This window comes from Oenanthe melanoleuca, chromosome 11, assembly GCF_029582105.1.
Source record: "Oenanthe melanoleuca isolate GR-GAL-2019-014 chromosome 11, OMel1.0, whole genome shotgun sequence".
Taxonomy (NCBI): domain Eukaryota; kingdom Metazoa; phylum Chordata; class Aves; order Passeriformes; family Muscicapidae; genus Oenanthe; species Oenanthe melanoleuca.
Window position 1 is genome coordinate 12208222 of NC_079345.1, and position 15905 is coordinate 12224126.

Here is a 15905-nt window from a genome sequence, read left to right on the forward strand (position 1 = left end):
AAAAGGTAAAAGGGATACAAGTGCAATTGGTAAGATTTGATTTGCTGCTAAAGAGAGACTTGAAGACCCTTTATCATGAAGCACAGTGTTTGGAAAGCAGCCTTAGAAGGCAATGAAGGATTATAACAGCTACTTTACTACTTTTTTACAACATTATCTTTAAATCAAACTCCTTACCAGCTGTCAGCTGGGCTTATACAACACCAAATTTCTTTACAGAAAATCAAATTACACAACAAAAAATCATTAAGCCACATCTTTTCTATGCCTATGGGATCACTGCTCTTTGCTAACTAAATATTGATTCCACTGATCACCCATTGTACTGGGAGGTTCATGTCATGTTTTTATTAAGAAGAAAAAAAAAAAGAAAAAAAAAAGAGAAAGAAAAAGAAAAAATATGGAAACTAGCATCTACAAATCTTTAAAAAAAATAACCTCAGGAATCATCTGATAAAAAAAAAACAACAAGTCACCACAATATTTTATATTTCTTAGATTACTCTTAAAAAAATATGAGAAATGCAGGACATTTTAACTTATGTTCTTGTTCCTTCCTTGGCCCTTTTAGTACTTACTATCATAGCTAGCCTTCAATACAAATTAGGATTTGTTCCTAATGTATAGAAAGGAAAAACAATCCTTACAGTAACTGTCCATTTGCCTGACAACCGTCTTCTCTCTTTCCATCCTTTCAAAAACATACACACAATTACATGCACTTGATTACATGTACTTGATATCTTTCAGCACTGCAACTTTGATACCATGTGGCTCAAAATAATATATAGTCAAAAATGTTTAGCGTGCTGTCAGTGCAACTCCTTATCATCTCTGAAAACACTGAACACACACAAAAGAAGTTTACTCACAGCAGTTACAAAAAAGATGATAATCAGAGTAGTCCAGAAGAGGATGGCAATGAAGAGCAGCAGCAGCAGGAGGGGATGCTGCTGGCTGGTGTAGCGGTACTTCTCGTAGAGCGGGTCTGATATCCTGCAGTCATCGCTCTCATTGAAGAAGTATTTCCCTTTAGCTGGCATCTTCTCCCAGGCTGGCTGCTATTTCTCTCAGTTCCCAGAGCACACAATGACACAGCTGAAGCCACTACTTCAAAGAGAAGTTTCGTCGCTTCGTTGCTGCCTCTGTGATCTTTAGGCACACCGAGTAACCCACGTTCTCTGGTTTTACTTCTCATGAGCATTAACTTCAGATTCCCAATGCAATCGAAAGCAAGAATTAGCCTCCCTAAAACCACAGGCAATTCATCATCAGCTCTAAGCATGAAGCTCCAGATCAACTTGCATGGGTGCAGATAGACGTTTTTTGCATGAGGTTTTTTTAATTATTACTTTGCAAGCCTCTAACTCCTTTCCACAAGCTTGAATCTCACTTCCTGGGAAGAATCCTGCAGAGAGACAGGATCAGTAAATTCATAGTTAATCATACACAATGTTCTCCAAGCAGGAGGGAATAAAAATAGTTGATTCCTTAAACTTTCCTTGAACTTTCTACCTGCATGCTCTGACCAGTGAGCAGAAGCAGCGTGCTGCACTGGGTGGGAGCCCCGGAGCCTCGTGTGTGGGCAGTGGTGCCCGGCAGCGCTCGCCAAGGGCTGCTCTGCTCACCTTGCTCTGGCAACTCAAACATTTTCATATACAAATCTACCACATGGGGTTTGTTTTCCTTTTGAGCAAATGACACAGCTCCTGTGAGTGTTGTGTAACTGAATGCTCGCAACTGTTTGGAAGTTACGTGCATCTGTGTGTGTGTATATAATTTTTAATCACAATACAATTGGCATTCTTTCTCAAAACATGCAGCTTAAAAATTAAGAAATCCTCTTTTATTCATTTCACACTTTATTAAGGCATAGAAAAATGAGAAAAGAATACAGCTGTCTGAGCCAAAATTCGTTAAACTTTTTTTTAAAAGATACTTAACATCTAGTTCTGTATATTTCATTCCACTCTAAGTAATACTGTTTCCAAGGCAATACATGTGTTCTGCTAACAATGAACAGTAAGGAATAAACCATATTGTTAAATTCTAATGACCAGTGTTTTTCAAATAGGTTCATGAATATAGCTCATTCAATGCCAAAAGCCATAAAAAAGAAGCACAGGGACGTGATGGAGGGAAGCATGATGAACAGGATTTCATAAGTCTTATTAAAACTTGATAACAGGACCACAGCTCCTTTGCCACTTGACTGCTGTCACCATGGTGCCCAAGGTCACTGCTCCAGGGAGAAAGAACCCACTAAAACTCACTTTTTTTTTTTTCCCTCAGAAAAGCCAAATCCCAGCCAGTTACTTTCAAAAACCAAGTGCTTAGCTGCACACACACATTCAGATTGCTTTCACACTAAAAGCAGGAAAAATTTTCAGAAACCATACTGAGCAATTCTGCCTCTGTTAAATAGAGCCAAACACTAACAAATTATCCAATTATTAATGAGCAAGCAGGCAAAACCAGCTTTATCAACAGTGAGACTGGACCAAAAAAAAAAGTACACTTTTGCAAAATGAGAAACTATAACTTCTTTCCCAGAATATATCACAGACTTGGGTTAATCACAAAAAAAGACCATATTGCATCACTCTTATCCAGTAATACTCAGAATAAATTGACATATATATTAACATATTAATATGTATATATGTATAATAAGCAAATAAAATTAAAGCTTTCCTATTTATATCTAATGGTATACCTAATATCTGACCTGTACTGGTTATTACTGAGCTTTTCATCATAATTCAAGTCCTCCCACTTTTCACTTTAAAAAAATATTTTGGTACTCAAACCATTTGCATGTGCATAATAATGTTCTTGAAAAGAAGTGTGAACCACTGACACTTAAAGGAGAGATGAAGAAGAAATTTAAATATTTGCATCATGTTTCATTTTCCAAGTCAAAGGTAACTGTGCAATTACTTCACTTGGACGTAAGCCAGTTTTTTCCTGAAGAAAAAACTCTCAGAAGGTGTGCACAGGGGCAAGTATTTAAATCTGAATTTGTTTTTCAGTAACAAAGACAACACATTTCAGACTGGGAAAGTTTGGCCTCTGATGCACCAAAGGGGCAGACAACTTATGAAACAGCCTTAGGAATTCCTTTACCATGGGGCTGGGGTGCAGGAGCTCACTCTGCCTGATGTGAATGACTGTGTGAAACAGATGACAGGCTTGCTGTCCCAGTTATCCTAAAAGCATATTTCAGAACAAAGACAATAAATTTCTTCTTTAATATACTTGCAGAAATATGATTTTGATGGCATTTTTTATGATATAGAGGTATTTTGAGAGGGATCTTTATTTTTCCAATAAGCAAAATCAATTTTCAAAAAATAACTATTAATTGCTAAGCAGCAATATATTCACAATTATGTGGAACAAATTATCATGTCTTGGGCTACTTAATATTAAAATCCAGGAAGAATTACTTCTCAGCTTGCTTTCTGTAACTTCTCCTGGCTATGTCAATGAAAGAACAGTACCAAAGACAATTCTACAAGACTATACTCTGTGGCTGTGGTTCAGTAATCTGATGCTCAAAAAATGAAAAATGGGTGCAGTGTCAGCTTGGAACTATCTCTGAATATTACTGAAGAGTTTTACAGGACATCAAATTGAAGAGACATGTCTTTTCAATAGTCTAACCCATTTTAATAAAAAAGAGATTGCTATCACATTGATTTGTTTCTTCCTGGCTGATCTACATAGATATCCACTGCAAGTAATTATGATCGACCCCCGGGTCATACAATTTTCTTCTCAAAAACTCTACCAGCTAAAGAAACTCCCCAACAGTGCTTTACTGATTTACCAAGAATCCATAATGCACTACATAAATGCTACTTCAAGATGAATAATTCAACTCCAAATTAGTTTCAACTTCCATCTCATGTGCCACTGCCACTACCACCTCCCTCTTTAAAAGTCCTCACTTTTTGTGTCTTTCCTCCTTTGAATTTTTTCCAACAATCTTATAGAAAGGTAGAAGGCAGATCTGAGAGACAGAAAAAGATTCTGTCATGGATGGTATCACACACTGGAAAAAGATCAACTCAACATGCTCCTGTTTATATGTTTAAGGACCATGTGAGCACTGTGCACCACAGCATCACTTTTACTCTTTTTGGTCATTGTTATGACACACCAAGAGAGGTGTAACCCTGAAACAGCAACAGGCCACAAAAAACCAAAGAACACTCCCAGAAGCACCAGTGGCAAACACTGAGCCCAATGGGGACTGGATCTGGGCTGCTGCCATAAAGCCATGGAGCTCTGATCATCAGCTTATCAAGAAAAAGCCTCATTTCTTTAGAGGCCTTCATTGTGCTTGGATGAAAAAAAGAAGGTCAGGATATATGAGAAACAACCCTGGCAGTGTGGGTTAGAAACTGCACTGAGAACCTATGGGAACAGCCACCTAACACACTGTGTGAGCTTCATAGCCATTTGCAAGCCAACTAACATGTATAAGTTTTGCCCAGTGAATATGTAAGAACACTGGACATGTGACAGGTATAAAAAAAACCTGAACAACAGAATACTTTCCAGAACATGAATCAATATATCTATTACCTTCCAAATTTATTGTGTCTCAAGTCAGTGGGAACAAGGATGTGCTCAGATTCAGCACCAGAACCTCCTCTAGGTAAGTACTGGCCAAGATCTGACAAAAGCACAGCCACCTTGCACCTGCAAGCAAGAAAAGACATTTCTGTCTCCCACAAAGCTGAGCATTGCTCTATGCTTTCCTCCCCATAGATGGGAATTTCCAAGCACTGCTAAACTCTCCAGACCCTTACGTCATGACACATTAATAGAATTTTGTCACAAAAAATAAGAAACCAAATATTTCATTAGTCTACTAGGCTTGGACCTGAAGCCCTTTTCTTCTCCCAGGCTAGTTAAAACTGCCCATCATGCTTTGTGGCAATCCCCCATGTTTTCTTAATACCTGACCTGGACTGCACAGCTGCAGAATAGCTATGGCCTGTACTGAGCCTGTAGAGCCCGTGTTTTAAAGAAACACACATCACCCCAAGAGTGTTAAAACATAGGGTAATTTCAGCCTCTTCCTCCCCAGAAGCTGTCTGCATGTAGCAGTGTGAGGGCAGATGGGGGAGAGAACAAGGAGAGAGCATCCAAGACACAGAGAGAGCAGAGCACAAAGTCACTCATGGCAGGGAGCTCTCTGGAAATCAGGCACAAAGAGTAGTCTCCCCCCAGAAATGCACACAACAGAAAGAATGATGGGCTATCTGATACAGAAGTCAGACTGATAACAACAAAATAGCTCTTGAGATGGCCTCCTTTACCCTCTGCATCTGCAGAGCACAAGAGTTTCCAGGTGCTAGCTCGCTCACAGGCAGGGGAGTGGGCCTGGAAAACGTGCATCCTCCTGCCCACCTTCTCCCTCACACACCAGGATGGACAGACAGCAGTGATGACATCCTATTTCCCCTCTCTTGGAAGAATTATTCACAGCAGCTCCCGACCAAGTTAAAGCCTTTCTAAACAGAATCCAAGTATGTTGCAGTTCTGTTCTTAATTTCAAAGCTCCTGATATACTCACAAGCAAACAAAGCCACAGTAACCACCTGGATAATTTATAAAGTATTTTTTCTCTTAGTTATTCATTTGCCAAGAACTCAAGACTTGATCACCCAGAGCTGCCTGGTTACCAAAGAGCACTGTCTGAAATATTAAAACAAACCCTAATAGCAAGAACCAAATGAATCAATATAAATTGCCTTATTCCTCTCAATAACTTCTGTACAAAAGTAAGCAGAACCACTTTTTTCATCTTTAACTACTACAGCACCAGACAGACAGTAGCTTTGATTTCCATTCCATCTTTTGTTTCACACAAATAACAGCAGTGTTTCTGAAATCACTTTAGCAATTTCCATGACAAGAATGATTGCTGGCTGTAATTACCCATTAGCAGATATTAAAAGGGAATCAGGAATCTATAAGCATGCAATAGAATAATTGAAGGAGATTAGTGGATGAATTATGAATCTCAAGCAAAAATAATCTCCAGTCTAGTGGACTCCACAACTAATTCAGTCTAGGAAATGAACTTTAGCAATCCAAACATACACCACAGGAAATACCATTCATGTTAAAGACAACACTTCTTCCTTTTAAACTTTGCTTTCAAATGCTAGCCTGCAGCCACCTTAGATTCTTCTACTCATACAAAACTATTGAGTGGAGAATAGATGAGGTTTTAATTATCTCTGCTAGCAGTGAGTTTCTTTACAAAGGTGAACCTTTTTTATACATATTTTGAAGTTTTTCATGTGAAATTTCACCTTCCTTAATTACATTTAATAATTAAATTGTTGAAGGGCTCCTTCTGCTATACAGAAAAAAAAAGAAACATACTTATATTCACCTCGTATTTTCTCACAAAAAGTGAGCATACCCACCACATCAGCACTCAGAACTGTATTTACATTAAAAAGCCAAATCAATACAAAAAGTAGTCTGTCATTTGGTAAAAACCCACCCCTTGATGTGTCAGAGCAATCAGTGACACTACATCACTAAGCCATGGAAATGATAGTGCTAAATGTACTGCAAAGAAAGCATTGAAACTGAACTTTTCCATTTACATTCTTATTTCACTAGATTGCTTCTTCTCATAATGTTTGCTCTCCAATGCTTTTTAAAGTAGGAATAAGCAACGAGTTGTTTAACTTGGAAATAGTTCTTCAGTCTCTTGTACAAATGGAAGATATGAAATAACAGAGGCTGTAGTTTCATAAGCACCAGCAGCTCTGAGCAGCCAAAGGAGAAGGTCTCACCCACTCAGAGCCCCCTGCACCAGGTACCTGCACCAAGCTCCTGCTGGGCTCTCTGCAGAGTCCATTCACCCAACACAGCATAGACAGCCAGTTTTGGCAGGTCACTTCCCTGTCAGGGCAGGGAGTACTGCAGGTAGCAGAGGTATAGATGAGCTCCAGAGCTGGCCCGGGGTTTGGAAAGGAAAAGCAAACCACAAGTAGGAAAGCAAGCACAGCAGTGAGCTCTTAAACTGATTCTTCACTTCTCACAGGTCCCCAGCCTAAGGAAAAGAATTTCAAGAATACTACAGCTAAAGCTGGGGACACGGTAGTTGTTGCTCATTTTAAATATCTCTGTCATTACAGCATGTGCTTTGAAGAAAAAGATTACAGTCACAGAAAGAAATCTCTGCACTACTGATCCAGGTAGGACGGAAAATGGTGACAGAATATGGTTCAGAAAACCAACTGGTGATTTAAGACAAGCTCACAAACTAAGCCAATAAAAAAGGAAAAAGAGTCCATATAACCAGACTGATGCAACTGAACTACACGGGAAAGTTTGCTACTGTTCTAAGGCACATTTTATTGTGAAAACACGTAATGGTTCAACCAACAAATCTATTAAGCCTTATAATTAAGTGCTAGGTCTGGCTCAGCAGGGCGGGGGAGGAAGCAGTCCTTTTATAACACTGGTTTTCATAAGCAGCAAACTCCAGGGTGTAAAAAGATACATCACACCAGAAGGGAACTGAGCTGTGCTTTGCATCTTTCAAAACTAAGGTGTGTGATTATTTCTTGACTTAACAACCCCGTCACATCTTCCAGATAGATTTTCTGACTTTAGATGATTTAAAATTGAACTTACCACTGCAAAAGTCAATATTCTCCTTACACTTTCAGTTTTCAGACCTATTTAAAATTCATGTTTTTGAACAGAGTGTCCTCAGAAGCCAGGATAGCTTTTCACTGAGTAATTTCAGTTTAGTTATATCAAAAGCAGAGAGCTTGTGCTGTTATGGAAAGTACTAAAACCTGCAATATTATATAGAGCTATATAAACTGTAGAAAAAAAACCCTGAAACACAGAACATTAAACTTCAACATCATGGGGAAAAATATTTTCAGCTAAGACAGGAATAGGGACAGAGTCTTCGTGTGTCTAAGCACCAATAATTTTGATGAGAATATCCCTGATTTTCACAGAAAGTAAAACCCCTGACATTTTCAGAGAATCTGTTTTTAAGAGAGAGAGGGAAAAAAAAAAAAAAAAAAAAAGCATCACACTAGGAAATACTGAGCCTTTACTTAAATTAGCAATAAAACAAAAATTCAAGAAAGGTGTGTTTGAATAGGTTTTTTTTTTCCCCCATGCATTATCTCATTTAGGTTACAGAAAGACAGCAAATAGCAAACAAAAAGCTCAGGCTGATAAGTTTTCTAAGCTCAATATAATTAATTACACCTAGAATAAATTCTCTGTCACCTGTATTGCCATACTTTAAATATGCTTCAGATAATCTATTTCAATAAAGCAGACAAGAAGCACAGATGTGGCACAGTCAGAGTACCAGGGTGTAAATGGACTCTTCTATGACTGAATACAACAAAAGATATGCAAAAAGTAAAAAAATAACAAAAAATTTAAAACTCACTGTGAACAAGAGTGTCATGAGCATCCCACATTGCTCTCAGTTTTTCCTGTCTCACATAGTTATTTAAGGGGAATGTACAGTTCAACATAGAAATGAGTCTTGCCCACCTCTAGGGTAAATAGTGTATTTACACAGAGCAGGTACAATGACAATATGGCAGGGACAAGGCAGGAAAGAGATAACACCTGCCCTGAGTAAGATAAGAAATCACTTCCCATTTCAGTCAAGTCCATCTAAAACCAGTAAAACAGAAAAGGAGGCTCTTCTCTCTCCTACCTACAAAATTCCCACCCCACTGAAGTGAATAGGCATCTGAAGTGAAACTAGCATCTGAAATTCAAACAATGCATTGATAGCAACAACAACTGGTTTCCTAGTTTTTTTTTGTCCCAGTCTGTAATTTTGACAGAGCTAAGTATTTTTTTAATGGTTTTGCCAAACGTGGTTGTTTCTAGCTGAATTTCAGCTTACTCAACTCTTCCATAAGCAATCTCACTTTGGAACTAAAACTTAGCCAAAGCCAAGACACAGAAAGAATGTGACTGTGCATCAGTACCTAGAGCAGTGCACTGCAGGGTGGTATTGCAGCACAAATATCTTTGTTAATGTATAAAATGCCCTTTACAAAAGCAAAATCTTTGTACTATTTGAGGAAGCAGAGGGTAGGCAAGGAGACAGATTAAATCCAATCCCCCTTTATTTAATGACTAGTAGTTCAAGACTAATCAAATACCTGCTTTAAAAATCTTATTTCTCTACACTATTCATTACAGGGGAATTTTAACGTTCCCCAAACTAAACATGCAACATTTGTTACACCACCACATCCGTACTTCACAGCCAAAAAAACTAAAACTAACACTTGCAATAAGGAAGTTCCCTCCCTTGGAGGGTAAATATTAAAAACATCACCAAAGAGACAGACATTTCTGATGGAGGGATTGTTTCTAGAGTCATACCCTACCTCAGGACACAAAGCTGTCAAACACCCACAATTCTTTTTTAGAAGTTTTCCAAAATGTAATACCAGGTTTCGGAAAGGTCCTTTGTGGAGTCATTCTGACTTCTTTATCATTGATAAAGGACTGAGAACCTCAGATATCACCTATTTTCAGTCTAACTTGATAGCAACACACTAAAACTTTTTAGGAATTGTATACATATTTTTCACTGATCCACACAAAGGGCCACAGGAGCCAAACATTCAGAAGGGCCTAGGTAAGCTGCTTGGCATTACAAAGAGGGAACCATGCAGAAGCAATGAGAGCTTTCCAGTGACAACCAACATGTCTCATGGAATTCTGTTTCCAGACTAAGGTTTGATTGTCTACTGAGATACTAAAATGTCTGAATACAGATCTAATCACTATCACTCTTCTTGTTTCATCTTATTTTTCATCTTACCATTTCCAAAGCTTTGTTTGACAGCCAGCGCTGTCAAACTGTTCCAAATGCCAACAGGCCACTGGAAACTTGCACCATACAAAGCACTGACTCACCTGGGGAAACGTGGATATCTCACCTGGCACAGCTAAAACAAAGCAGACACTTTTAAATTCTCCTGAAGCAGCTCTATCCTCTGGATTTGCTGATACTAAAGCCAGTTAAAGAGTATTAAAGCAGAACTAGTTGATTCCAAACCTGAAATAATACCATAAGACACAGCAAATCTTCAGGATGTGGCAAAAGTCACTTCTCAAAACAGCCTGAAGTTACTGCCTCACAGCTGCATGAGGTTTACAGGAGAGCCTTCCAAACCGAGGCACACACTGCTCAGCACCCAGCCAGCCCCCAGGGCTGGGTGTGCACCCACCACAGCAGCACAGAGAGCACTTCTTACCTGGACTCAGTGCTGAGCTGTGCACAGCAGATTACTCCAGGCTTTTATTTACTGGGACCACTGATAAGACACACATGCTTCTTGTTTGCTTACCATTACAGGCCATAGGATTCATTGGCAAAATCTGCATTTCTCCACTCCACTCTGTTCAGTCATTTTGAAATTCCTGCAGGAGAGTGAGTGCAATCCACTCAGGTTAAATCCTTGACACTAAATATTTTGATGTACCACACACAGGAACCTGCAAAAAGACATGGAATCTTTAAGGACCACTCTGGCATTAACAATGCTTTATTTCTTCCCCTCATAGTTCTACTCAATGTCCATCATACATTTTATGAACCTCTACTCAAACAATCAGTAAAAGAAAAAAGTATTTAATTGAACATTGACATGCTGCAGCATGAATATGACCTGATTGAAACAATCATAGATGGAAATGTCTGAGAAGAAGGCTCAAGACTGATGAGAGGCATCATCATTATGATAACTGATCCCAACACTCTTCGAGCAAGGCCTGCATGACAGCAGGGGTAAGATATAGGCTAAGAATGTTTTACTAACTTTCACAGCATAATAGATAATGAAAGCCCAACCTTTTCAGTAAGTTTTGTTACAAATAAGACCAAATATTAGCAATTAAAAAAAAAAACACTCCAAGAAGTGTAACTTAAATTAAAAAAATACATCATTCGAAACAAAATATTGAAGATAGGCAAATATGACAATACAGCAGAAAAACAGCTGGGAAAAAAAACCAAAAGCACACCAACAAAGCATTCCTTCCCTGGACCTTGTAACTCTGGATAAAGACTTATCTACTGCTAGTGTGGAAATTAAGAGATTCTGACACTAAGTTTGCTTATGTTGGAGTACAAAAGGGCAGAAGTGCATATTCCTAGGATGCTGTGAACAGAAAATTGTGTCTCCAGTTAAGCAGATGATGACAAGATATGGTTAGGTATCATCCATGAACCCAGTGCACCAGCTATCTAGTAGGGGAATTCATATCACACATAACAGCTCCTGGCATTGTCTCACTCTCTTCCTGCTTTATCCTCTTCACATGCATTCTGGGAACAGCTCCTCAGATGTGAAAAGATGCCAAAGAAGTTCCACACCTCAGCACAGTACCAGGCACTGGCAGGAACCCTGGTTCCTCACTGTTCCTTGTCAGAATCCAGTGCACACTCAGGGGCATGAGCCAAGAAGAGGAATAAATGGTTACACAGGAATGCTGAAACAATGACCCAAACTGAGACCCAGAGCAGGAAATCAGAATTAAGATGACACTGAGGAACCTGATTCAAGTTAAACAGCTGTACTGGGAAGAGACAGTATCAGCATCTACTTTGCTGCTCACCCCAAAACTCTGTCAGCAGGGATCCATTTTGGAAAGCAGAAGGCAAGGTAAACTGCAAAATAATCTGGCACAAAATCAGAGTGGATGCAAAGTATTTTACAACAACAAGAAATAAAGTAAATCTACTGCCATTTTCTGTTATTTTTTGCTAAAATACACAAACTACTTGAACCATCACTCAAAATAGGCACTCCAATCTGTCACAGTGGGTTAAATGTCCTGTTCATACCTAAGTCCTGGGACAGCTGTGGCCATTTTCATTAGATTTTGGCCAGGAGTTAGCAATACCTAGCCACGCCCTACATGCATCAGCATTCATAAAAGTTGGGTGAAAGCTGGAAAAGAATCTTATGAAAAAGGTCAAAACCCTGACAAAGGCTTTTGGCAGCCTTGGAGAGAGATGAGAGGAAAAGCCACAAGATATCTCAGAGAGTTCATCTGAAAAGCCAGATATGAATCTGCTGTGTCTCTGCATGCATAAAAGCAGATAAAAATAAGACTCTGTTAAACCTGCTACATGTTCAATTTGGAATGCCTAAATAAGCAGCTGCTTCACTTTCACTGTGTTATGTACCCATATTAAGGATGAGTCGCTGATAATCACAAGAGATGCGTCACGTTCCTTCAAAATGGACCAGTGTCATGTGGAGAGCAGCACGAGGAGGATGTTGAATAGTTAAAGCATCCCAGAAATACCATAATGCCTTTTAGAAAAATAAACGGTGGCAGTTTTTAAAAATCATCTCACATTTATGAAGACGCTTAGTTGTAGTAATTGATACTTGTAACCACATTAGAGAATTACAATGCAATGTAGAGAATTAATGTAATGACTATACCAAGCTAACAAAGCTTCACTGACTTTTAGGTTTTTTTAAATTTTTTAAAGCTGTGCCTAAAAACATAATTTTGTCCAGAGGCCTTGATAAATTGTCGAATGTAAGATTTCCTTTAGTTACAGAGGGATGAAGGTGCTGCTCCCTAAAAGTGTACTGGGGACAGTATATTCCTGTCCTACACAGGCATTACAAACAAAGATAACACACAGAAGCACTTCACACCAAAACGTAAAGGGAAGAGAGTTAAAAACAAAAAGTTCTCTCTGTATTTGTAACTGAAGTTCCTCAGAGGCACAGAGACCAGCCTGCTGATAAGCAGCAAGTTTCCGGCAGTAAAGTGATACACGAAGTACTTGGAGCCAATTTTTGATCTGCAAGACAGACAAGCCTCTCTGCATTCAACACTAACCACAGGCGCCTATTTCCCTAGCAACAGCTTGTGGGGTGCTTTCATTTTGACTGAAGAACATTTAACCAGTTACATTATGAGCCCTGCACCTTGCTGCTATAGCAGCAGTAGCTTTTCACACCTACCAAATTGTTATTTGTGTGGTATTGAGCTGCTGGATCAATGCTGCACCTGCAGCACAGATTTGCTTTATCAGGTTTTGGTGGTTTGGGTTTTTTTTTCATTTTTTAAACTATCTGAACCTTATCAAGCTAAAACTGGTCAAGAGTGTAAAAAAACAACAAAAAAAGCAAACCCAAAACTTTAAAGTATTAAAAAAAAGGTAACTTAGTTACTTAGTAACACCCCTATTATTCTCCATATGTTTCCTTTGTTTTTAGTTTGGAGTATTAGAGCACAGAGAAGTACAGAACTGTCGTGTACGTAACAAGTACAGTCCTTGATTAATTTTAGACTTAATTCAACCAAACAAGACAGAAAATGTATCAAACTAATGATGCAGCATCAACTATTCACTGTTAGATCAAATGGCATAATGAGATTTAAAAAAAAAAAAAAAAAAAAAAAGTGACAAAAACTGAGAAATTACAATCTAGGAAGTAACTATTCAAAACTGAAAAAGAAATATCATTTAATGAAAATGTAATTGAATTATACAACTTATTCATCCTGAGTTTATCCTCAGATGTTGAGGAACGAAACAACAAATTTTCATGAATACTATGCTCCAGCAAAATACAAACTACTACTGGACATAAGCCATAGCCTGAAGATCCTACTTGCTGGTAGCTTCTTAAAGATAACCATGACTCAAAGACCTCACACTCTGCACAGAACCCCAAGGAGAAAGCCAGCAAGGCTTTCTTGCACCGTTTGTAAGCAAGGCTTACACACAAGGAAAGTGTAAACCCATGCTATGAAGCACCTCAGAAGCAGATCTGGGAAGAGCAACCAAACAGAGTTCACTGGTCAATTCTTCCCTGGCTGATCAGGGAGTGCCTGAAGAAGCACAAATCACAAATCACCCATTTAATTAGTGTCAGCTGTTCAAAATTCTGATTCTTTCTAACTCTCACTGAAGTTGTTCAGCACGGTTTAAGAGCAGGCCTGAGAGTCGACTATTGCCAAAAGCCCAAGAACATTATTTCAATAACCACATCCTGTAGTTAACTCACAATAAATTCCAGAGCTATTTTTCTCCCTTGTAATCCCATATTTCCATCTTGTGAACATACAGATTCTTAAAACCTTCTGAAGCCCTTAGCCCCTGTATGAGAAGGACAACTAATGTGTTGAAAGGAAAGAACTGCAATCAATTTCTTTTGCCTCTCCTATGGATTTTTTGCTGACAGATTCCAAGTGTGTGGTGACCCCTTTCTTCTCTCCTAAAGGAACTGACCTAATACAAATATCCACCCACAAAAAGTGCCAACAAAATAAGTGAATACTCATAAGACATTTCAGGAATACAGTAGTCCCAAGCTTATTAGACACATAATTTTGGACTATAACAATTCATTACAGTAAACATCTTTGTTGGCACTTAAATCTTTTGATGGATTTTATTCTCATACTTCCAGAAACATGTAATTCCTGGAGGAGAATGTCTGTTCAGCTGTGGCAGGAAGCATAATGCTGGGCTTTAAATAAAATAATAATTAAGTTATTGTGTAATAGCATTATGTTTTCAAAAATAAATATATAATTAGATAAGAATACATGATGTTAAGGATAGCAGAATGCCCGTGCTTCAGCTCCCACTGACAGACATGGTGGTTACAAAAACAACACAACAAGCAGTGCTGTAAATTTACTTACAGAAATGAGGGGGGATCTTTTAACGCCAGTTTTTCAATCGCAAATGGAATCAGCATTTCTGAGCAACAGCATGACAATGAAATCATGGGGTTCCTTTCATTCCTTTCACATGGCTGAAACACCAGCAGTATTTCTGAGGTGCAGTGGAAGCTGACACCACTGCCATCACTTCCTTATTGCTGAGGTACAGCTCTGCACCTGCCTGAGCAGCAAACCTGGCACGCCAGGGGAGGCCCCACGTGAGGTGTCTGGGATGTGCTCAGCTGCAAACAACATCTTCAGCAGCCAGTGCAAACTTACTCATAAATCATCATCCTCCCTACACACAGTTAGGTCAGTTTAATGAACAGAAACAGGAAGTTTTGCTGTTCCTTTTAGAGAAATAAACCCACAGATCCTGGCTCTGGCTCTACAACAGGGGCGTCTACAGTAATATTTGCTCAACAAGTTTCTCCTCCTCTTCCCTTTTCCTCCCCACCACTTATTCCTATCTTGTTGCCACACCATTCTTTCAGTATGTGTGTGTCACTGTTTCTAGGACTACAGATGAACTCAGAAATAACCACTTGTCTCTCCTAGATTTTGTTTCTCTTTGCCCAAGAGGCAGAGAGGATCAGTGATGGTGTGCAGAAGCTTTGAGGGTAGGCAGCTCAGCCAGCACAGCTGCAGAACAGAGGCAGAACAATGAGGTGACAGCAGGAATGTGATCCTTAACCTAAAAATGCTGCTGCAGCCATCCTAGGGAGGAATTTGCTCCCACATGTGCCCCAAGATGAGGAACAGCCCGGAGAGATGCTAGGCAAGAGCCAGGAACAGAAGAGATCAGCTTCTCAGGGGAAAACAGACCTCTCAATGCACCAAGCAAGTAGTCATGGAGGTCTGAAATTCTCTACTTTAACATATGACAAAAGCCATTAACAGCTCAATCATGCACAGTCCGTGACCTGCAGGAAATATTCAAGACTGTAAAGAACAAGAATGGATAAATATATGCAAGCAGGGAAGACTCACTCACTCAGATTGGCCCACCCCACCTTAGAAAACTGAATGAGGAGATCCAAGATGCTTTCCCAGAGCGGGGAGGAGAGCTGTAATTGCATCATTTTTCTAGATGAGCAGTGTCAGTGATTTTGGCTCTGAGTCAGTCCTGAGCCCGTCAATGCCCTGTGGAG

At 39.2% G+C, this 15905-nt stretch overlaps 1 protein-coding gene across 2 annotated transcripts in view; it reads right to left on the minus strand.

Annotated features, from left to right (window-relative positions):
- The window catches only part of ADCY7 (adenylate cyclase 7), a 60290-nt gene that overhangs the window by 31808 nt on the left and 12577 nt on the right, over positions 1-15905 (minus strand). Inside the window, exons 2-3 of one of the 2 annotated variants that reach the window (XM_056500470.1) lie at positions 10398-10545; positions 873-1408 (exon numbers count right to left, since the gene is read on the minus strand). In XM_056500470.1, the coding sequence (XP_056356445.1) occupies positions 873-1043 (171 nt within the window). In that variant the 5' untranslated portion in view covers positions 1044-1408; positions 10398-10545. The remainder of the gene's footprint in view (positions 1-872; positions 1409-10397; positions 10546-15905) is intronic. The other variant, XM_056500471.1, reaches the window with a different exon arrangement.